A 24,202-nucleotide genomic window follows, 5' to 3' on the forward strand; every position below is an offset into this window, starting at 1 on the left:
ATTAGCAAGGCGAGTTTCGCTAAGGGCTGCAATGTCAATGTTGTAGCGTGCGAGATTTCTGGCGACAAGTGCTGTTCTTCTCTCCAGTCTGTCTGCCGTGATGTTGTCCAGTAGTGTTCGCACATTCCATGTGCCAATAGTGATCGGTGTCACTCTAAGTTTTGTTTTTGTTCGACCGCTTTTGTGGGATCCCCGCCAGCCGTGGTATGCTGGCCAGGGTAAGGTGAAGCAGGCAATGTTTAGGGCACCTTTTCTAGCCCCCTCCTCATTCTACGGAGGTGAGCAGTGCAATCCTGAATAGAGCTGCTCAGTCGCTCAGGAAGATGCCAAGCTCCACTGCTGCTTCAGTCAGTGAGGAACGACCATTATACCTGAGCCGCCTGTGTGCAGGTCCGTGGCTATAGCTCCCAGTGTATCCACACCTGCTGCTTCGTCGCTCGCCCATCGTCACAGGACTTCATATGATGTGATATGATGTGATGTCGAGACTTGCGCGTGAATTGGATTAAAGTGAGGGAGAGTTGCGCGATGTCAACCTCACTCTCTCATCCCAGTTCCTATTTGTATCCAGTGGCAGGACAAGAGTTGAGACAGCTGGAGATAGGGCAGGGTGCAGTGGATGACCAGGATGCCTACGTGTCCTGTCATGCTCGTAAGCGTTCCACAACGCTTGCTGTCACCGCCTTCTTGACCATTGAACAGGTTTCCTCAGTCAGCCGGATCCAGCCTTCGCATGCAATGGGTAGACAGGCCCTAACTCACTGAGGGTCTCAGACTCATCGGCTACCCTCACTTGGTTTAGCCCTCCAGTCGAGACAGTTTCTGGAATGTGGCCACTGACAGCTACTTGGAGCCGCAGGTGAGTGTCAAGTGGGGACCAAAGTGGATGAGCTACTCCTAGGAGTATGACTGCTCCCCCATCAGAGGTACTACCCCTCCCTGACAACCCCCAGCAAAATACTTAACACATGATTAAAGGCTTTGCTGGAGAGGGATGCACTTAAACATGTCCCTAAGTGTTTTGCTGAACTGGCCCCCAAAACATTACAAATCAACAATTAATTGTGAATATTTGCACTGCTTTCATAGTTTGTCAGCTATTAGGCAAGCCCCTTAAAAAGCCTCTCACATAAAAAGCAGATATTTTTAAAAGTCATTTAAATCAAACTCCCAATTAACTATCATTTAGCTTAGATATAGTTCTCCTCTCATCACTGTAGCTAGCAAAGATAAATGCCTGATTTCTCTGTTTTAACAGTTAGCTTGCTCCCCCTGCCTTGTTCTTGAAGGAATGTCATAGTCCAGTGTTAGTAACACAACAATACTTCCAATGTATTGAATAGTTATGTCAAATGCTAGACTAGGACAGTGATATTTATAAAGGGGTTAGATTCTATTTGAGTATACACACCTTCACAATCTGAAATAGCGCAATAGGAATTATTGAAAATTAATTTTAAAAATGAATTTTGTTGAAATATATTTTAAAGTATGGGTTAATACGGTGATACCTTGCTTCAGAATAAGCCATAACATGGTCAGTGGGTGAGTGTTTCAGAATCCTAGCAAAAGTGATTAAATGTCTTGAATTCTATTTTTTTAAAGAAGTCTATCATAAGTTAGAAGAATAAGAATTGTATGTCACATTAGCAAACTAAATTGCTCTGAGAAAAATCATTTTACGTTATTAAAAAACCCTATGTTTAAAGATTTTAAGGTTCTAAAGTGAAGCATTCAAAAGTTGGAAGAAGAAAAAAAAATTGCCTTTGCAACCTTAATTCTGCCCCCTTGTGTGTACACATTATGAGACAGATCACACACTAATTTTTCCTTTCCTATTCAGAGTCAGATCATGGCCCACCATACACCTGCCCACAGAGGCATAAGGGGATTGAGACCTAAGCCTCTGCATAGCCTCCCAGACCTACTCCTCCTTCCAAGTGCAGTTAGGTTGGGACTGGGCAGAGCCTTGACTACACCCCCCAATATGTTCGCAAGCACAGTTTCTTCCATGTGCTGCTTCAAGGGTGCTGTAGCTACATAAGAAGAAGATAAGGTCCTGCTCAAGAGCTGTAGCAATATTGACTGAGTATAATAATAATAAAGACAGATCTTGGAAGAGTTATGGTAAGAAATGGTAAAATAAGAATACAGTCTTAACAAGTGGCTCTATAGAGCCACCTGCTGGTGATTGACCTGAAAAATCACTTGAAATATTTGCACCTCTCATACATACACTTACATTATTCCAGTTATTTAAAAAAGAAATAGATTTTAACATTTAATGGTAATCATGTTTTATCAGTGCTTTTAAGCATTTCTCATATTTCTTAATAGTTTCCTATAGCAGAATGTAATTGTTAGTGCTCAGATATTTAAAGAAAATTTTTTCCCTTCAAAGCATATTCTGTAGTCCCATAAACTTTGTTTATTTGCTACATTTCTTCCCTTAGAAAGCAAAAATTTACAGGTGAAAATGACTTGCAAAAATATCTTTTCTTACCTTCTGCTGTTTTAGCTGCTGCTGCTGTCTTGGAAACTAAAAATAAAATAATTATGTAGCTATAATCAATCAACAGTTGAGCTTTGACAGTTTAGACAACAATCACTTTTATAATCTAGACATGTTCGGCTATTTTACATCTCAATAATTCTTGCAAAAAACTAATTAAATTTTCTTGAACATGTTGTAAGTGTTGATTTTATATTTCCTAAGTGAAGATAATGTTCTATAGGGGTACATCTTTTTTTGTTATATCAAAATTTGTAAGGAGGGGTGTCAATTTTATTAAAGAAGGCCTAGTGCTGTGTTGACTCTGTTGACATGCAGTGGTATCAAAAGATTTAAATCAGGTTTATAAGAAAGTTTCTCAGATCCACTCTAGCTTGGGAAATGCTAAATGCACAAAGAGGTAGAATATTCAATTTTTAAAGAGAGTGAACATTCAAGTCTGATAAATGCTCATAACTCTGGAGATTTATCGGAATGATCTGAGTCTACAGAACTCAGCTGGAAATCTGGTCACAACAGGCCCTCTTACCAGATTTCCAGTATTTCCTGCCTCCTATCAGGCTGTAACTACCTCAAGAACCATCTTTTTTGTCATATTTCATCATTTTTTCCTTCTGCTTTGGGCCAAAATCTGGAAGAATCAGTGATGCATGAAAAAATGAAAAAACATTTTAGAACAATTATCCAACAGAAACCATGGACAGAGACTTTTGGATTGTGGGATTTTTGGGACTGTGGGTGATTTGGGGTTGCTTGACTCAAGAACCCAGGGAAAAGAACACAGCCCAATTTCCTGGGGTGGGTCTTTGCTCACGGTTTGATCTAGGAACTCTAGCTGAGGTATTTTCCCAATTTAAATGCTTGTTGTTTATCTCATGTTATTAAACCTTTTCTGCTACACCGAGACTCTGTGCTTGTGAGAGGGGAAGTATTGCCTCTTCGAGGTGCCTAGGGGTATGTGTAAGATTTTCCCAGGTCACTGGGTGGGGGCTCGAGCTGGTTTGGCATTGTGTTATTGAAATGGAATCCCTGGATACTGAACCCGGCCCTTGTTGCTGCCAACTCAGAGGGGCAGAAGGGTTACATAGGATTTTTGGAACTGTGGGTGATTTGGGGGTTGCTGGACTCAAGAGCCCGGGGAAAAGAACACAGCCCAATTTCCTGGGGTGGGTCTTTGCTCACGGTTTGATCTAGGAACTCTAGTTGAGGTATTTTCCCAATTTAATGCTTGTTGTTTATCTCATGTTATTAAACCTTTTCTGCTACACCGAGACTCTGTGCTTGTGAGAGGGGAAGTATTGCCTCTTCGAGGCGCCTAGGGGTGTGTGTAAGATTTTCTCAGGTCACTGGGTGGGGGCTCGAGCTGGTTTGGCATTGTGTTATTGAAATGGAATCCCTGGATACTGAACCCGGCCCTTGTTGCTGCCAACTCAGAGGGGCAGAAGGGTTACATAGGTTTGCTATATGTATTGCATTCTGGGAGTTGTTCTGAATTGAGAAGACTGTCAAGCACTAGTAAAAACTCCATTCTTGCAAATCTGTCTGATCCAGCTGCATTTCCCTTTATATTTGAGAACTTAAATGCTGCATCGATGGGATGTAACTATTCAGAACATATAATCCAGGAGCCTGAAAGTTCTATCTGTTTTGCAGAGGGTTTCCTGTTCTTCGGGGTGAATTTTCATTGAAAAAATGAAATCTAGTAAGATTCCTTTCTGCAGTGCAGAAGAAATATTAATCCTCCAGGCCTATGTAAATACACAAGAGACAGATTGCAGGAACTGGGATTTTATTGCTGCTTTAGAACCGGTTTCCTTAAGCACTACTGCTTCTCCTTTCACAGCAACAACACTTGCATGTACCCATCAAACTAGTTCTCATTTCCTATTTGAAGCCAAATGCTACACTGTGCCAGACAAAATTCCAATAGCAAAACAGAGTTTGTACAAGGAACACCTGGAAAAATTTGGAATATTAGCTTTGAAAATCAAATACTGTATATTTGCTGAGCTTGGTCACCTAGAAGTGCCATCAATTTCCTATTAAGGAGCTCTATTAGGCTTCAAAATTACCTCACAACATTTTTTGCTTTTTCTGTTTAAAAACACAAGATTCAAGCCGTAAAAATAATCAACTTTTAATCATGCAAGTTAATATTCAGAGAATGGATTTTCTTTGTGGGGTGGGGTAAGGCAAAAATATAGGAGAAACACAGAAAGCTAGTTCACAACGGAAACCAAAAAGAGCACTAGCGATATAGGAATATACCAGAACTGAGCAGCTGGTTTTATTTCTCAATAGTAAGCCATATCAGTTTTCCTTCTTATCAAATATTTACCTTAAATGTTCTAATTTCACAGACATTCCTGTTACTAAGCTCATTCATTAGAATATTTTGAAAAGGGAACACAAATGGGGTGAGATAATTAAAGTGAAGTAGTTAAAATTCAAATGAATATTTTGGTTTTCATACTTCTTGCAGTTTTCACTTGAAAATCCCTATGTTTTTGTTGTTGTTGTTGTTGTTGTAGTGTAACTCAAAAAAGTGAACGCTGGAAAAATACCTGACTTGGTGGTAGTTTTATTAGGTTTTAATCATTTAAACTGAAACCCTAAGCACCATGTGTAATCTTTTGAAATGGGCACGAAATAAAACCTAATTAATCAAAATGTGTGGGTTTTTAATCTCCAGCCTGGATTCAGATATGAATTTTGTCCAACAAGTTAAAATCTGGGTGCCTAACTTCATCTTTGGGCACCTAAATAAATGGATTGGTTTTCAAAAAGTTCTGAGCACCAGCAGCTCCTGTTGCGGTTTGTGGCAATTGTTGGTGATGAGTGCTTTTTAAAAATTAGACTACTCTTTTAGGTGCTTAAACATGGATTTAGGAGCCCAACTTTTTGTGCCTATTGTTCAAAGTAGCTTTTCAAGTAGCTTTTATTTTATGATGAAGTGCTCCACAAACCTGAATTCACATATCTCTGGTCTTTGGCTTTTCACATCCTACATTCTGGTCCAGATCTACCTTCTAGGCTTCCGCACATTTCTCTAATATGGCTAAAAATACATCCTTGCAGTTTTGTAGCTACCATGAGAAACTCAAGACATTCTTGCAAGTTTGAGAGCACTGCTGAAGTAGGTGTCAAAGGCAGGGCCACCCAGAGGGGAGGAGGCAAGTGGGGCAATTTGCCCCAGGCACCGGGCCCCGCTGGGGCCCCCATGAGAGTTTTTTGGGGCCCCTGGAGTGAGGTCCTTCCTTCTTCCGCTCCCAGTCTTCGCTGGTGGGGAGTCCTTCCGCCTGCACTTCAGCGGCAGGTCCTGCTTCAGCAGTAATTCAGCGCGGGTCTTCGGGGCACTTTGGCTGTGGGTCCTGGAGCAGAAGGACCCACTGCCACCGAATTACCACCAAAGTGGGGGCCCACTGCCGCCGAAGACCTCAGGCCCCCAGAATCCTCTGGGCGACCCTGATCAAAGGCCATTAGATCTTAGTGTCTCAGGGAACCTGACCTATGCAAAATACCCTGTTCTCTTTAGAGAATTCACATACATAGTGTCACAGCAACAGCATATGGTAATATCTTTTAGATAAAACAGACTACATCAGTGACCTTTTGTATAATCCAGTAGATGGTGCTATGATGCAATAAACAAGCTTTACAAATATGTGAAATACACTGAAAATAGAGAGAGAGAAGGTTATTCTTTATCCTTTACCTGGTGCTGCTACTTTTATAGTGGCTGGTTTGACTGCAGGAGCTTTTGCTGGCTCTTAAAGAGAGCAAATTAAATAAATTACTATGAAGTGTTATAGCTAGAAAATACAGAAGTATAAAGGAAGTCTACAGATGAAAAATATAGCCCTGGTATATTTCTTAGTGAAGAATGAAGAAAAGAGATTTTCAGAACAATAGAAGTGTCCAGACATACTCCACTAATTCAAAGGCATGAAAACAATCAGCAAAAATGTTTTTTTAGAGTAACCTGTCAATTACTATCACGAGCTAGTGGCTTCCTTCTCCCCACGCTGAAGAGTGATCCTGGAGCCACTGCTTGGTTGCTACTGCATTAGCCCCTACAGCTGCTGAGTCTCTCTACACAGAGGAGCAAGGCCAGTCAATCCATGTAACTGCAATTCCCCATGTCTTGTTCATCTTGTAGCATACAGACAAACTCTCTCTGGGCTGGGGCAAAGGAACCCACCATGGACAATAGTTCAAAGCTGTGAAGGGAAAGGATACCTAGAGGAACTCTAATAACCTTGTCCAAACATTGCATAAAAGAACCAGACTGAGTCCACTGGGTTCATCCACTGTGTACTAGAATTTAGTTAATCCTTTGCATCCTTAGCAACTGCTAGAACAGACTGTGCTAAACCAAGATAATTTAACAAATAGTCATAAGCCAAAGTGTACTGGTTTTCCTAATGGAATTTGGTTTATCAACTAAAAATATATATATATTCTCTGATTTGCAATTCACATTTTCATATTGCAGAAGGAAATAATTAATCATTTTAATCATAATCTGAATTACAGAATGCTAACAAAATGTTAGTTAATCCTTCACATCTGTCACAATGTTATTAAAAAAAAAAACCCTACTGCTAGATCAGAAATTTAATTTCCAGTTCTTCCTCTCTAGTATATTGAGAAGTTCATGAAAGATGCATCAGAATGTCTTGTAAAACATAATGAAAACAAAATATAAAGTTTAACATGTGTGGGATTGGTTTGTTTATATCCATTTAAAACTATGCAGTAAATTAGTACTAGATCACTATAATTACTCTGCAAAAGGAACAGGAGTACTTGTGGCACCTTAGAGACTAACAAATTTATTTCAGCATGAGCTTTCGTGAGCTACAGCTCACTTCTTCTGATGCACAGAATGGAACACACAGACAGGAGATATTTATACAGACAGAGAACATGAAAAGATGGAAGTATGCATACCAACAGGAAGAGTCTAATCAGTTGAGAGGAGCTATCATCAGCAGGGGAAAAAAACTTTTGAAGTGATAATTAAGATGACCCATAGAAGGTGTGAGGAGAACTTAACATAGGGAAATAGATTCAATTAGTGTAATGACTAGCCATTCCTAGTCTCTGTTAAGGCCTGATTACTCTGGGGGCTCATTCCTTCTTTATTAAGACCTATAGGAGGAGACCTTGTTAAACAGTTTTCTTAGCATTTCTACCCTGGTCCCCACCCCTGCAAAAGAAGAAGAGGTTCAATCCACAAACCCTACAGATCTCAGGGATTCACTAGAATTTTACATGGGCTCTGATGATGTCTTTGCTCTCCCTCCAGTTCTCAGGCAATGCAGCTCCATTGGAGCCAGGCTGCCAAGACATCCCATACAGGCAGCTGCCTCTGGAACTACTCTTTAAGTTGATTCCCAAATCAGAGGGACTATGTGCTGTGGCAAGGTATCTCCTCCATCTCACCAGGCTCAGCGCTTCCCCCTCTGGTAGTGAGAGCATCCCACATGTTTATTTTTCCACTTGAGGTTTATTTCCCAATATTATCTAGGAAGGCTGTGGGGCTAGCCCAGGAGCACTCCTCTGCCAAACAAAAAGAAACAAATTCACAACATAAAATAAAGGAAGATACTTTTTACTACCCCTTCCATGGGGGCATGTGCAAGGGTGCTGGAACTAGGGCTGCTGGGGGCACAGCAGCATCCCCTGGTTTGAAGTGATTTCCATCATACACAGGGTTTACAGTTTTGTTCAATGGCTCTCAGCACCCCCACTATACAAATTGTTCCACTGTCAGTAGGCATGTGGTCTGGTTATTGGCCTCAGGGTGCCAGTCCTCCCCCCTAAACAGGCAGTGAGTTACGTAGCTTCCCCTATAGGGAGGAGAGCAACCTTCCACCCTAGAGAAGCCTTTCTCCCAGCTGTCACTAGTTCTGCAGCAAATTGTCTCTCGTCCTCCTCCTCTCTCACTGGAGTTGGGATTTTTAAAGGTGTCAGGCAGCCCTTAATTCGACTCAGGTGTCCCTAGCTGACCTGAGGTAACCTCTTTTCAGCTTATAGGGAAAAGGACCTTTATCCTTCTAAAGTTAATATACCTCCCTTCCACCACTGTCTTACAGCTGTCCAGTCTGACTTTGTTACAGTGAAAAAAGTAATACAGCAAATAGGCACATAAGTAGTTTTACTCCTGTGAGTCATCTCATTGATTCAATAGGATAACTTGTATGAGTAATGTTACCCACATGCCTTGCTATTTGTAGGATTGAACTCTTGGTTTGTCTTATCTGATCAATTTTCATGCCAGGCTTTGATGGGATGATGATGCATAGGCCCTTCTCAATGCATAGATCCTGAATTCCAGTGGAGATACTTCCATAAGGTACTGGGAAGATGGAAGACTCTTGCTGCAGAGATGATTGAAACCCCTTCAACATAGCCCAGAAAAGATCAGGCATGGATCTGAGAGACTGGTCGGCATCCCCAAAACGGTGGGTATCCATGAAATTTTTATTCATAGGTAGCATTTGAGCCAAGGGTGATGCTTCAGAGATTAACACATTCCATAATCTTTAAAAATATACCACATATTCAACACAACAAATCTGATCACTTGAAGTCTGACCTCTATAATGATGTATGATAAGTGTGTTAACTATGGGGGAGCACTACTGGTTACAAGCATGTAGAAATAAAGGTTCCTGGGCTACCGAGCTAACTATACTGTTTTCTTGAAAATATTGTTTTGAGATCATTACACACTCAGAATTCCTTCCATGGGACTTTTAGGTACACAAGGAATGCAAGGTTATGATCTATGGGGTTATGAACAGGATAGGCACCATTTACTTGGCAATTTGAGAGTACTTGGGCATTTCTCCAGAAACCTATCAACACATAAGGCTTCTCAGCCCTTCTACCAAGCTCACAGCCACTGAGAACACATTACAACTGAAATTATTTTTGACATTTCCTTCCCTGTGAAAACCTCTGCTATTGTAGACATGTGATTAAAAAAAATGGGGGATGCAAAACTACCAGTTGCAAGGAAGAGCATGGAATTAGAAATAGTGTGTGAATGGGTTTAGAAGGGAGGAGGCAGCTGAAGTCTAAACATGTCATTTTTCAATGATAAATGGTGAAGCTACTTACTTCTTTGCATCTTGAACAATTTTAATAACCATTAATTGGGGACACTGAAACATATTTAAAACAGCTTATGTGGAAAAAAATTATCAAATCATGTTAGAGATTCTTACTTTTAAGTTCTTTGGACATGACAGGTTCTTTCTTACCACATAGTATTTTTTTCAGTTATAGTATATGCACACAAATACAGACAGACAGATAATTACAATAGAAGTGGCTGCCGTGGGGCTGAGTTGTTTGGATGTGCATTGAGATGAGTTACTTAAGGCCCTTTTCACAAGGAAGTTGCACCAGTTTAACGTCAGATGTAAATTTAAACTAAACAAGTGCAAAAAGTGGTGTGAACACAATTATTTTTGGTTTAATTTAAGAACATGAATCTGTTTAAGAGCAGGTAAAACCTGTTATTGATTGACTTAAACAAAATCAATGAGCCTGACCACGCAGTTTTTTTCACTACTGTAACTAAACCGTAAGTTTGTCATACCTTTAGTTAAACTGGTGTAACTCTGCACAGAGATTTTATTCATGATTAGTGAGTAAAGAGAATGTGTTGTGGGTTGATCTATATGGTATGTGAGAGAGCAGGGCAGAGAGGTATTTTGTGATAGGTGGCCTGTTGGTTATAGTTAACTTAACTACCTGCTTGGAGGATTTTTATTTGGGCACCCAGCTGTGGCAGTTACGTCCCATTGGCCACCTTATTGGTAACACTTAAAGACCCTCTTTGCTACTTTAATTGGCACAGGCACCAAGCTGTGACATATGAAACATGAGTGGACTTTGAGCTGCAAAACAGGACTAGATCATTACTAACAACAATACAGAGTTGCTTGAGTTTAAACTGATGTCTCAATTGTCATCAGAAGGTTGATATGAGATAAGCTAATATCAATGACTGCCAAGCATTCTAATAAAAAGTCTGAAAAATTCCAGGAGAAACACATTTATATTTGGGTGATATGCTGCTTTGAACCAAAATGTTTCTGGGTTAATCCTCTGCTTCCATTAACTTTCTGTGAAAATGTGTTTTGCAGGCATTACTTCAAAGCATGATAATTACCACATTTAGATTAAATTAATCACGAAGCATCTTACAGACATGTTATCTAGCTAAGGAGTTTACTGAAGCCTTTAAGAAGTGCCTAGTAGTTGCCAGATATGGAAATTTTAAAAGGTGTATATTGCAGCGATATGAATCATTTATCATAATAATCTGCCATTGCTATAGGTTATAAAAAAATAAACAAAGTGGAAGCATCATTTAAAACAACAGACATGATCTAAATAAAGCCCCCAAGCTTTATCTTTCATTTTTTCCATATAAGTCATCGTTTACTAGGTCAACATTCCTCAAGCGAGTCTCTTTAAATCTTTCCTCATAAATATGTGTTCCTTACATCAGAAGGAAAGGCATGCACATATCATAAGATAGGTTGAGTATGCTTCCTGGAAGCCATATAATACCATTAGGAACCATGGCCATCGGGCTGGCACCGAGGAGGAATACTGTTCCAGATGCCTATTGGACATTCCTTGACCAGCGGAGAGACTTAGTAATAAGCAAACTGTCTTTGACGTTAGCTCTGGAGACTTACTATCTCCAGCAATAATGAAAATAGTTTTTGTTTCTTTTAAAAATGATTATTTTCAAAAAACATAGTCCACTGATACTTTACTTTAAGCAATAAAGTGGAAATCTTGGTAGAATTTTGTGCAGCAGTTAAAATATAGAGAAAGATTTTCAAAAGTAATTGGTGCTTTTTCATTTTTTGGTGCCCAACTTGAGATACCTTAAAAGGGCCTTTATCAGAAAGTGCTGAGGACACCTTTGGTAATCTGGCCCCTTCTTTTGAGCCACCCAAATACTAACGCACCCAAAATCCCTAGTTACTTCTAACAATGTCGGCCACAGTCTTTCCTATAAAGACCCCTTAAAACTTTTACAATCAATAAACCACTGCTAACAGAATCGCCTGTCAGCTTTGGAGGCTTGTGAAACATCTTCACTGTAATTTTACAGTAGTTATTAATGAATATTTAAAGGCAGACATATTCCAGTATGGGTTACCAATATACCAGTGTGAAAGTAGAATAAATTATATTGTAAAAATAAGAATGGATTAAAGAAATGTTGTATGTATCTTTAAGAAAAAATAAGAAATGTTGAAATACAGGTGCCAAGAAAAGAAACATTAGGCATAAACAAGGGTGCTAATGGTGAAACATTAACAGAAGATCAGTAATAGTTAGTAAGGAAATAAGATATGCATGCCTAGCCCAGGTAAACTTATCAGATTCTGCTTCCTTTGTTATCTTGCTAAGTGCTCGTCCTTTTATCTGTATAAATAAGATAGTTTGTGTCTTGCATGGTGCTCACATTATCTGGATGTTATTAGCAGAGCGCTGTGCTAATAAAACAGAGTGGTCTGACAAACTGTGAGTCCTGAGTCTAACTTTGACACCAGCATATTGTAGAGTAAAGAGACAACTTACCTTCTTTCTTTACCGGTGGAATTGAAGTCTTTTCTTTTAGTTGCTCTTGAAAAGAATTAAAGTACAGTTAAACATTTGTATTTAAAAAAAAACAAATATTTTAACAAATATGATCTGTTCTTATTCTTATCTGTACTGACTAAAGGGATCAATTTTGAATTCAATTTAGAAATAAGCATCTGGCAGCTAGCATACATGTATCTCAGTGAAACAGCTAGGCAGTGCTTTATTCTTTTACTGCTTTCTAGTTGAGTAGCTCGAGCTTTTCTTAAGGCCTCAATCAACATTATTATGAAGTAAACTAGAAGTACACAGTAGCTGCAAATAACAGCTAAACTACACACAGGGTTATAAAAAAACCTTAAGCTTATATAATGCCTTTCATGCAACTGTATCTCTAGGAAGTTTATAATAAACCACCAAGAATGTCCCAATATTTTCTTTCACAATATGGTAAGCTTGAGCTTAAGTTAATTGACTAAATATTTCAAACCTTGGTCTGGAATGAATTCTACATTCAGGGTTCATGATAACTTTACACAGCTTCTCCACAGATTTTTAGCTTAATGTATATTTTAGAATAGCTTACAGGTCGACTTCAACTATGCTGAACAATCTGTAAATTTATACACAGGCAGCAATTCAGATAAATACATAGGTTTCAAATGGTTGATTATCTTCTCCCAGGAGGATGCTCTATGCAGTTTGTATCTATAAGTCTCCTGTTAATTTCAATGGGAGCCAGGCATGTATATCAAGGAGTAAAAAGATCCGCAAAGCAAAGCAGCTTTCAACTCAACTTAGTGGAAAGGTAATATACTGCAGTTCTAATGGTAATGCTGCACTGACTTGTCAAGTCCACTTGGAGTCAATTCTATTTCTGGAGGCATCATTTTATAAACTGGAGCTATTGCAACCTTTTCTTGGGAAGGCCATAAAACAAAACACTACTATAATTTAATCTAGAGGTTACAAACATAGACTATAGTCTCAGCATCTGTGGGTAACCATATTGTCTGAATTCTACCTCTATATGATAGATGATATGCTGACCACATATCACATCAATCCAATGACAGAGTTTAAGGATGCCAAAGTATAGGACATATATTGTGTTCCGCTAACTAGGCTGGCCTTAAACCAGCAGGGCCCACTATAATCTTTGATGCTTCAACAGGACCCTGGATTCACATTGCCAAAAATTTAAGATAAAAAGTTACCAAAGTAGATGCTTCCCATTGTAAACCCGGATGAATCATATATCTTATCTCTGACTTCACTGGTGGCCAGATGCTAGCGTGGACGTAACCACTTCCCATGGCTGTACTATGCTGTATATGGGTCTCGTACAGAAATACAGCAGAACCAAAGGTCTCATACAACATGAGCAGAAGCTCTAATTGGTAAGCCAAAAAAGAACCTTTCCTTCTGTCCAAGCCACATGGAAATTTGAAAACCTTGCCTCGGATGGAAGTTGCTGTTTGCATATCTTATAATTTCTTCTTACTTTAGCTTCCAATTAGCTTTTTAATAAAGAGCAAGAGTGAGAGAAAAGATGAACAGAAATGTCAGATATCAGAAAGCTTCATACTGAAAGTGGTCATTAGATGTTTTTGTCAGTATTTTACATTCAGAATGGTTCTTGATCAGCAGAAGAGGAACTACTGACCATGCTATTATTGACCAAAATGAAATTGAGAAGAGTATTTGGGTGCTTGTCTTGGGTCTTGCACATTTGACACAGCAACAGGACTTTTAAGCCAATATGTCTTGTATGGATGGAAATTAAAATTCCATTTGCTGCCCATAGCAAGGGTTCAAAGGAGTGGAAATAGAGGAGGTAGCAGGTGGCATCTGATGTGTGAGAATTTCCATCATCAGAACAAAAAACATAATTAAAGTCATAGTCTGCTGTCACGCTAGCAGATGTACCAGAATTTAAAAACAATTAGTTGAGTGGGGATATTTGTTAGCTAATGTGAATTAGTATGGTAGAAGAGTAAGACACCATACACAGTTGAGCAATATGAAGTTATGAATGACTGTATATTTCATTATGATTAAACAAACATTCCCAGTCTTCTTCCAGCACTCAAAATTTTTAAGAAAAACAATTAAGTTTCTGGTATATTTCACAGATTAATTTTGCTAACCCTCCCCCAAATCCTCTGTATAATCATGTGCCAATCATGGGTAGAGATTTGGGGAGGAAGCATCAAAATATTGTTTTACTAAGTCCAGAGCTACCTGTTCACTTCTTTCTCATGGAGCAGCAAGGGAAACAGCCTCCTTACAAGTGCCTCTACGTGTGCATAAGGAATGTACCAGATAGTCCTAGCAGTCCCCTCCCACCCCATCAGTCACTCTAACAACACACAAGGAGAAGGCAAGGGCCAAGCTGCTGCTTCACTGAGTTAAGTCTCAAGACATGGGAACCTGCCTTTCTCCCTGTTAGTGACTGCCTACATAGCCATAGCCCAGAGTTTAAAGAGCTTCAATTTGGAGTAAGTCTGGACTTCTTCTCCTTCACCTACCAATCCAGGGAAATCCACTCCTCCTCAAAGGCCACCATCATTGCTCCCTCCTTCCAGCCAATCAACGAGGGGAAACTGCAGCACTCAGAGAGACCTGATCGCTGCATAAACTAAAGGAGATCTAAGTGACCAACCACGCACCACCTAGAACTCCTGGATAATTTACTTGGACCAGTGCTACTGCTGTGATGAAACTGGTAAAGGAGGGCTCTAGAGGGGTTTCAGTGAGGTGACACCATGACTGGTCAGGAAGTATTAGACTGAGTGGCAAGGGAAAAACTTGCTAGTGTGGGGATGTATGGAGCTGATAGGACTTCTGGGAAAGAAAGAGAATATAATTAATGTGGGTGGTGGTGGTTTAGGATTGTAGGGTACTATGTTAACCAGGGAATATCACATGCATCATTGATGAAGGTGGAATTTGTTTGATGGAGCCTTGATAACATTTAGACAGCACATCACTGAACTAAACATTTTGATTGCAAGTTGTTGGGTCAGGGAGCATATCTGTTTGTGTGTTGTCTGAGATGTCTCAATACATCACCAACAATAATAATTCCCTGACTCGAAACAATTGCAAATAGCTCTCCAATCTTGCTGGCCATTTTTGCTGATTAAGAAAGGCAACACATTCTCTTAGGGCCTGAATTTCAAGTCTATATCAGTGCCCACCCTGGGGTCAATCCACAGGGAACAAAGGGAAATGTACTAAATAATCTAATGGGGATGGGCTAGATAACTGTATAGTTTTTTCTGTCTTTAGCTACTACAATAATTAGCAGCTGAGCAGCGTTCAACAGGAGTTTTAAATACAACAAATAAAGACTTCAATGAATCAGAAAATTTGAGTGGCTGAAATTCTAAGCTATCTTGCACCATCTTTTCAGTTACCACTTGTAAATGAGCTGTGCATTTTAGTGAACAAGCATGAAGCCTGTCTGTCCTGATCAGAACCATGCCAGAGGAGGGTAATAGCCTTAAGTCTGTAGAACACTTCAAACGGAAGCAGAGTGAAATGTTTATGAATGCATCCAATGCTACTTCAAAGACAGCAGAAGCCCCATGAGAATTCAAAAAGTTCCACCATACAAGTCAACTGTAAAACAAGTAAGAGAATGAAATGATCAGGCAGGTGATTCACCTACATGAACAGGTGAACTTTGGGAATGTCCGGTTGAAAATATACCAGTGACTCATGTTTTCATTTTCTTTAATGCTTAATTCTTTTCCACTTAGGAATTATTAAAATGAAATCAGCTTCTCCCACTAACAGCATGTTCCACGGCCATCTGTGGCTATTAGAGATGTTAACAATAGATTAAGGGTTTCATTATGGGATTATAATCATACAGGCATCAGAACTACATATATTTACACAGGCTACAGTCAACTGGGGGAAGGAAGAAAAGATATTTTGTAAGATGTGTGATCAGGGGTTCCCATATGTACTACTGGTATTACGTGAGCTATATGGTCTAGCCATTCATTTTGCAACAATTTTTAAGGTGATGGTATGTGAACCAATGAAGTATGGGAGCTCTTGGTGTAGATAACAACGCTACTCCTTAAAATAAATCACCACAGGCCAGATCATCTATGCTATAAATTCTCATGGTTCCATTGATGTCAATAGACTTCAACAGAGATATTTACAATAGGCCTTATATTTTCAAACATTGGAGAATTTATGAATTCTCCTAAGAAGGGGGGAATCCATATTTCTTTTGAGCAAGCTGAGCAGAAATACATTCCAAAGTACATATTTGCAATGGGTTCAGCAGTTTTGTGGTGAAACTTTGGCTGTAATAACTTATGAGGAATGAATAAAGTCTGGTGCAAATTTAAAAATGGCTGAAGCCATTACAGAAAAGGAGCCTGAAATAAAGATTATATTCCAAACTGCCTCATGAAACTGACATAAATGCTTTGAGCATGAAAAATCAGACTGTTTACTCTGTGCTGCAAGTTGTGCATGATATCCCTTTAAATACTCCTTACTACATTTCCTTACTTGCCTTTGCTGTAGGTTCAGATATATATAAAGACTTTAAGCTGAAGTTTGCTCGGATGCACATATTAGTTGTATCTCTGAACATGTACATAGTCAGCATTCTCACTCTGTGTGAAAAGGGAAATCTGAATAATGCAATGTCCATCCACTCATCTTTACAGGTGACATACAGTACTCTAATTACATCCTAAAAAGTGCAGCAAAAATCTGTGAGGAAGCAACTTCACACAGAACCTACTGCAATCAAGATAAAAATCAATGCATTTGTAACCATGACTATGTATGGCTCTTCCTCTCAAGAACATCTGCCCATTCTATTATCCTAATCACTTATACATAACTCAGAGAGAAATATGGTTAACAAAGCCACAAAGCTGACATTGCACGTTAAAAACCAGAGGAAGAATGGCCATTAGGTATATTTTATTAAAAAGTTAAACAATCATAACTAAGAGGTCTAGATTATGTTCCCTTTGTTTCCAACAGCAACCATGACCTCTATAAACCTCTCTAGGAGAAAGACAGCCAGGAAATTCTGCAGTGTAGCTGGATGCATGATAAACAGGACTAGACTGAGGAAGTGGACTAATAAAAGATTTAAGGCAGTTTTCTGAGGTCAAGGGCCTAGAAAATGAGCCTACCCTACTCATGTAAGTGGACTCCTACCAGCATTTTGTGCAAGGTCTCAAGAAGTAACAGAGCATCCTATCAAATCAGACCTATGGGATTTACCAATACCAGGCTCACCTTACCTTTTTGAGTATGGATGTTTCATATATTGTGTCTCTATCAGTGAGTTGAAAAATTATTACAGGTACTGAATGGGTATAGACCAAGAGATAAGTGAAGTGATTGTACTGTATGTGCTCATGCTAGTAATTACACTTTAAAATATTAAACCTTTAATAAAAACACAACGTATTTACTTCTGGCATTGTATGGATTTTAATAATGACCTTTTCTTTTATGTATTCTTACCTGATTTTTTTTAAATATTGATTTAAATATAGTTGAGTTAAGAATGGCAATTGTAGCAGATCCTGAAATCTATGGAAATTTTTAGTCTGCCTTAAGAGTGATTTTAATATACATACATACACACCTATACATAAAAGCACATATATACACCTATAGAAACACACACAGACACACACATATATATATATATACACACACACAAACATATCCTTCACTGTTGTATTGTGTAATGGAATATTGTTAATGCCATTTGTTGAACAGTAAAAGCTGTGTTATCCAGCACTTTACCAACTGGAAAGCTCAAGAAACTGGCATTTTGGGGTGCTGGATCCAGGCGGCTCCCTGCAAGCAGCAACATGTCTCTGCTGCTCCTAGGTGGAGGAATGGCCACAGGGGCTCCATGCACTGCTCCCACCCCGAGCACTGGCTCCACAGTTCCCATTGGCTAGGGACTGCAGCCAATGGGAGCTGCTGGGACAGCGCCTATGGGCAGAGGCAGCATGCAGAGCCACCTGGCCTTACCTTTTGCCTAGGAGCAGCAGGGACATGTTGCCATTTGCGAGGAGCCGCCCGAGGTGAGCGCCACCCAGATCTGGAACCCCAAAACCCCTCTTGTGCCCCAACTACCTGCCTGAGCCCACTTCTGAACCCAAACTCCCTCCCAGAGCCCACGCGCTGCACCTCCTCAACCCCAGCCCTGAGCCTCCTCCCACACCCAAACTCCCTCCCTCTATTGGTTAACCAGAATTTTTGACTGACCGGCAACCCCCGTTCCCCCAACATTCTGGATAACAAAGCTTTTACTGTACAATGTATCAAATTTGAAATTCAATAAAAACATACCTAGAACCCAGAAGCCATTCAATGTGTCACTTATGGTACAGTATTCTAAAATAATCAGGAGCTGCTGAATGATCATCTTTGTATTGTCATAGGAACTTTCAGGGAAAATAACATAGTCAAGGACAAATTTTAGGAATGAGAAAAAATTTCATGGAAAAAGAAAGGATTTCATAGATCCAAAGACATCTGAAGTAAATGGAAATACTCCCACTGTCTTTAATTGGACCAGGTCTGCAGTTTGTCTGTACAATGGCAGCAGAAAATATATAACACTGACTAGTGTACCATTTTAACTTGGCTGATATGCATTGATGTTTAGCATAGAGTAATTATTTTAAATATCAGTCCCGGTGATTCAGAAGTGCATCTTATTTTGCATTAATCCATAGACCAACAGAAACAGTGTAGAAGCAATCAGATTAGAATAATTAATTAAACATAGGCCAATCAGCTGGTAAGAAAGTGCAGGTAACTCACTCAACACTTTTGAAGGGCAAGAGGCAAAGTGAGTATATAGTTACCTGTATAGTTATTACATTCAGTTTGTACTAACTCCAGGCTTGTTTGTTCCCAGTTTGCTATTCCCCAAAGGGGCTTTTAAAAGAATGATAATGTAGCTTCAAAACAGACTGACTATCAGACACTGTCATGTCATTCTAAAACAACTGTACTATGCTTTGTTTGGGCAGATTTCCCAATTATCAAATAGTGCCTGGGTATTTCAAATCCAGCTCATCTCAATCTTCCATTTATTCTTAAAAGCCTTAGCATTCCTGGTTCTTGTCTGAAATGACGAACACTGAGCCCAAGAGCATTTGTTTTGTTTTGAATTTGACTTGATGGGAACCAAATCATCCCACAAGAGATTCAACTGCAGAAACAAATGTGCATCACCCTGTTTGTCTTCTCCCCTCCCTCCCACTGCTGCGTATTCAGAGATTAATTTACAAGAAAGAATTAAAGAAATTAACTATGCATAGCTGAAATAAGCAATGCTTAAATGGTGACAGAACAATAAAAGGTTCAGTTGCTCTTGTGAGGTTCAACAACAGCTAGGCCACTGCTCCATTAGGAAAGCAGATTGAAAGTTCTTCCTCTGCTGAACTGACTAAAACCAGCCAATCAATCAGTCACTGAGAGGCTGCTCACTCTGCCAGAGAGCAACTACCTGCCTTTCTTAGCCCACGTCCAGACTACCCCGCCGTATCGGCAGGTTAAAATCGATTGCTCGGGGATCGATATATCGCGTCTAGTCTAGACGCGATATATCGATCCCCGAGCGCGCTTACATCGATTCTGGAACTCCATCAACCCGAACAGAGTTCCGGAATCGACACAGAGAGCCGCGGACATTGATCTCGCGCCGTCTGGACGGGTGAGTAATTCGATCTTAGATATTCGACTTCAGCTACGTTATTCACGTAGCTGAAGTTGCGTATCTAAGATCGATTTTCCTCCCCTAGTCTGGACGAGGCCTTAGAGAAGCTTTATTTCCAGAATACCAACTGCAATGGAGAAGCAGCCATATGCTGAGCCAGTTGTCACTGCAAAGTGAGTAAGTGAGCTGGGGGGTGGAGGAGAAGAGACCCTTGAATTGAGTAGCTTCTCACATAAATGATATCACCATTTCTACCCTAAGAACCCATTATTATTATATGGAGATATACCTATCTCATAGAACTGAAAGGGACCATGAAAGGTTGTTGAGTTCAGCCCCTTGCCTTCACAGCAGGACCATGTACTGTCCCTGACAGATTATTTGCCCCAGAACCCTAAATAGCCCCCTTAAGGATTGAACTCAGTCCTGGGTTTAGCAGGCCAATGCTCAAACCAGTGAGCTATCTTTCCCCCTCATTCCTTAGACAGTAGGGGGGAGGGATAGCTCAGTGGTTTGAGCATTGGCCTGCTAAACCCAGGGTTCTGAATTCAGTCCTTGAGGGGGCCACTTAGGGATCTGGGGCAAAAATCAGTACTTGGTCCTGCTAGTGAAGGCAGGGGGCTGGACTCAATGACCTTTCAAGGTCCCTTCCAGTTCTAGGAGATAGTTATATCTCCAATTATTTAAAAAAAATAATTTTCAACAGTGACTTAGGAGCCTACATGTTCATGTCAAAAGTTACATAAGCACTTTGGAGCTAAGTCTCATTGAAAATCAATGGGAGTTATGTGCATAACCACTTTAGATGCTTTTGCAAATCCCAATCTGCATCTGTAGATGCATAAATACCTTTGAAATTTGGGCCTAAGATACTTTTGAAACACCAGAAGGAACCATTTTGATAATCTGATCTGATCTCCTGTATAATACAGGCCATAGAACTTCCCCAAAATAATTCCTAAAGAAAATCTTGTAGGAAAAACATTGAATCATGTTATACAAATTGCCAGTGATGGGGAATCTACCACAACCTTTGATAAATTGTTCCATTGGCTAATTACTATCAATGTTAAAAATTATTCCTTATTTCTGGTCTGAATTTGTCTAGCTTTAACTTCCATCAACTGGATCATGTTATACGTTTCTCTGCTAGATTGAAGAGCTAATTATCAAATATTTTCCCCCGCATAGGTACTTATAGACTGTAATCAAGTCATTCAACCTTCTCTTTGTTAAGCTAAATAGATTGAACTCCTTGAGACTCTCTCTATAATGCATGTTTTCTAACCCTTTAATCGTTCTCGTCTCTGAACCTCTCCAATTTATCAACATCCTTTTTGCATTGTGGACACCAGAATTGGACACAGTATTCCAGCTGCAATAGGTACACCAGTGCCAAATGCTGTTTGCATCTGCTCAAATACTTTTTTACTATAAGACCAAATTTGACTACGTTTGTCTCTTGCTGAGTTGGGAAACATCAATAAGGTGAGTAGGCTTGTATTTCATTTTCTTAGAGTATAGGAAGCAAGTATCTAGGTAGGGGCCTACAGTATTTAGTTTGCAAAAGTATGTGCAAAGTAAAACCAAAAAGAAATATTCTTATATCCCATAAATCTGCTATTTATTACAGTCTAAGATACCTAGCACCAAAGGCCTGACTCTCCATCGGCTTCTGCTGTATATTGTCATATAGACACCTGTGCAAAGTGAGTATGAAATGCTACCAAATGAAATTCTCCATTCACCTACCCCAGTTTTACATCTACTTTGCACAAGTAAGTATAAATGACAATACAAGGAGCAAGGCAATAGGGAAGTGGGCTCCAACGATTTAGGGGGTAAATTAGGATGTCACATGGGGATATCACTATGAGTAACAGGGAAATTTAAGCAAAGGAAAATTTAGGTGGAATTTAATAAAATTTTTCTTAACTTTGAAATCTATTAAGACTGAGAATAATCTTCTAAAGAGGTTCAGACATTTAAAACTAAGCTAGATAAAGAACTTGGAGAGATACTGTGTGGAATCATCTTGCATTGTAAGAAGGATGAATTAGATGACCTAATAGGTCACCTCCATCTCCACTTTCTATGATTTTATTATACAAAACCCCACAAACAGGAAATTGTTACCAACACTGAAAGATAGAGGAAAATCAGCACATAACATCACCAGCTGGCAACAATGTAAATTTTAACTCAGACTTTCTATGGGTTAATAAACATAGCCCAGTCCTCACAGTAGCCTGCATAGCTTGTGTCTGAAGGGAAAAGCAGCTATTAGTGGAGAATGCCAGGAAACAGCAGGTGAGTCATAAACAGAACCCAGGGGAGGAGAGAAAAAGTAGTAAGGATGGGTCTGAGATGCTAATAATGCCAGGGGCAAGTTATTAGCTAGGAATGAATCAGTCTGCAACACAGGCAATGAAGCCTAGAGCTCCAGCAAACCAGACAGAGAACCCAGATGTTCCAAATGAGAATTGTGGGTTTTGCTCCATGGATAACAAAATAATGATGATGATGATGATGATAAGACCACAAGCAGAAGCAGAGCCCTTTTTTGCTGAGGGCTGTACAAACACACAGGACGTCCTGGCCCTGCTCCAATATGCATAGGGTTTAGAGACAAGACACAAGTGAGTGTAACAATCAATCAGAGGCAAGCTGTTGAGGGAGTACCAGGGTAAAAGCATTTGCAGTTGCTTATTGCATATTCTTACAATACATGCAACACCATGTTTCTGACTCACATGTTTTTTGGTTCTAAAATTATAATTTTAAAAATTCCCTATCAATTCATAATCTTCTGTCCTCCCTTAACTTTTGCCCTACACATATAAATCTCTGAATAAGGCAACCCTAGGCAACTCACTGCCGATTATCTTTCTGTATTTTATTTATATATTTGTTTCCCCCATTTCTCTCTCTCCTAAGCTATCCCCAATCAGCCCCACTCCTCCAGCATTAATAGTTTCCTCCTGTAGTGCGGTGGATGCTCCGCTCCATGAGAAAAAAGGCTGGAACAGGCCAGAGAGACTGCACAGACCAGCCGCCAATCAGCAAAGACTTGTGGAGAGCCAGTCAGGGCAAAGAAAGAGGCAGCCAATCAGGGCCAGGTTGGCCCTATATAAAGGCTGCCTAGTAAAGCAGGGGAGTGTCCCCCTGACTAACAAGGGAGGAGGACTTGCTCCTGAGGTAAGAAGGTAGCACCTTGGCCAGAGCAGTGCTGGGCAGGGTCGGGGGAGCAGAGGAGAGCTCCGGCCCAGTTACCTGCCAGGCTGTGGCATCTCGTGAAAAGGGTCAAGATGGTGCATGAGGCCAAAGGAGAAGATAGGTGGACAAGAGGAGAGAGAAGAAGGGAAGAGAGAGGCTGCTGCTAGAGGGTCCCTGGGTTGGGACCCAGAGTAGTGGGTGGGCCTGGGTCTGCCCCCCCACCTCCCCTTGCAGTGCACCTGGCCACAGAGGAGTGTGGCTGAGACAGACTGCAACTTGCCCTGAGGTGAGGGACTAGACTTTGCGGTTGGCCACAGAGGCAGGTGCAAGCCGAAGGACTATCATTACTGCCCTGCCCCCCTGAAGGGGGTGAGAATGGAGTAGTGGGTGCTGCCAGAGGGCAGTGTCCTGAAGCGCTCACCGCCGAGCGGGGAGCAACGTGGTTCCCAAATCAGCAGAGCAGACAACGGGTGAGACACCACGCACAGAGGATGCTTCATAGCTGATAAAAGCCAATTCCCAGAGCAACCAACAGGAGGCACCAACAGTAGCGAGTCCTGACCCCGTTACACCTCCGTATACAACTACAACCCACCTCCTGGGGAAGACTCACTCATAAAAACCCTGTAAAGCCAAATTTGAGGAAATGCCCAATTAAGCTATCCTTCTTTAACACACCTTAACCTCCACAATCATATTTCCTCAATTTCACAGAGTTTGCTGCTCTACAAATAGGTCCAATGCACCTCCAAAATGTATAGTAACACTTGTACACCCCACATTCTTCACAGTCCCACTAGCACAAAAAACAGCCTAACTCTGGCCTCAGTACTATCAATATACAGGCCTGTTAAGCATCCGTGGACCAGTGAATGGTATGAGGTGTTATTTTCTGGTAGGACAGTATGACATTGACATTTAGTGGCATCTCTCCTTTCAACTGTGCACAAGGTTTTCTCTGCTTATTTTCTTTTCAGTTGATCTGGAACCAAAAGCCCCTGCCCCCCCATTCAAGCTTCTTATAGTAATGTGCTGTGTCTTGGCTACAATGATGGGTATGCCAAGAGTGTTTCTGTCAAGTACAATATTATGTCATTCAAACCATG

At 40.3% G+C, this 24,202-nt stretch overlaps 1 protein-coding gene across 1 annotated transcript in view; it reads right to left on the reverse strand.

Annotated features, from left to right (window-relative positions):
• TRDN (triadin) overlaps window positions 1-24,202 on the reverse strand; it is a 307,073-nt gene that overhangs the window by 113,156 nt on the left and 169,715 nt on the right. The window contains exons 17-19 of the mRNA XM_030556221.1: window positions 12,137-12,181; window positions 6,228-6,281; window positions 2,504-2,539 (exon numbers count right to left, since the gene is read on the reverse strand). Of these exons, the coding sequence (XP_030412081.1) occupies window positions 2,504-2,539; window positions 6,228-6,281; window positions 12,137-12,181 (135 nt within the window). The remainder of the gene's footprint in view (window positions 1-2,503; window positions 2,540-6,227; window positions 6,282-12,136; window positions 12,182-24,202) is intronic.

This window comes from Gopherus evgoodei, chromosome 3 (assembly GCF_007399415.2).
Source record: "Gopherus evgoodei ecotype Sinaloan lineage chromosome 3, rGopEvg1_v1.p, whole genome shotgun sequence".
Taxonomy (NCBI): Eukaryota; Metazoa; Chordata; order Testudines; family Testudinidae; genus Gopherus; species Gopherus evgoodei.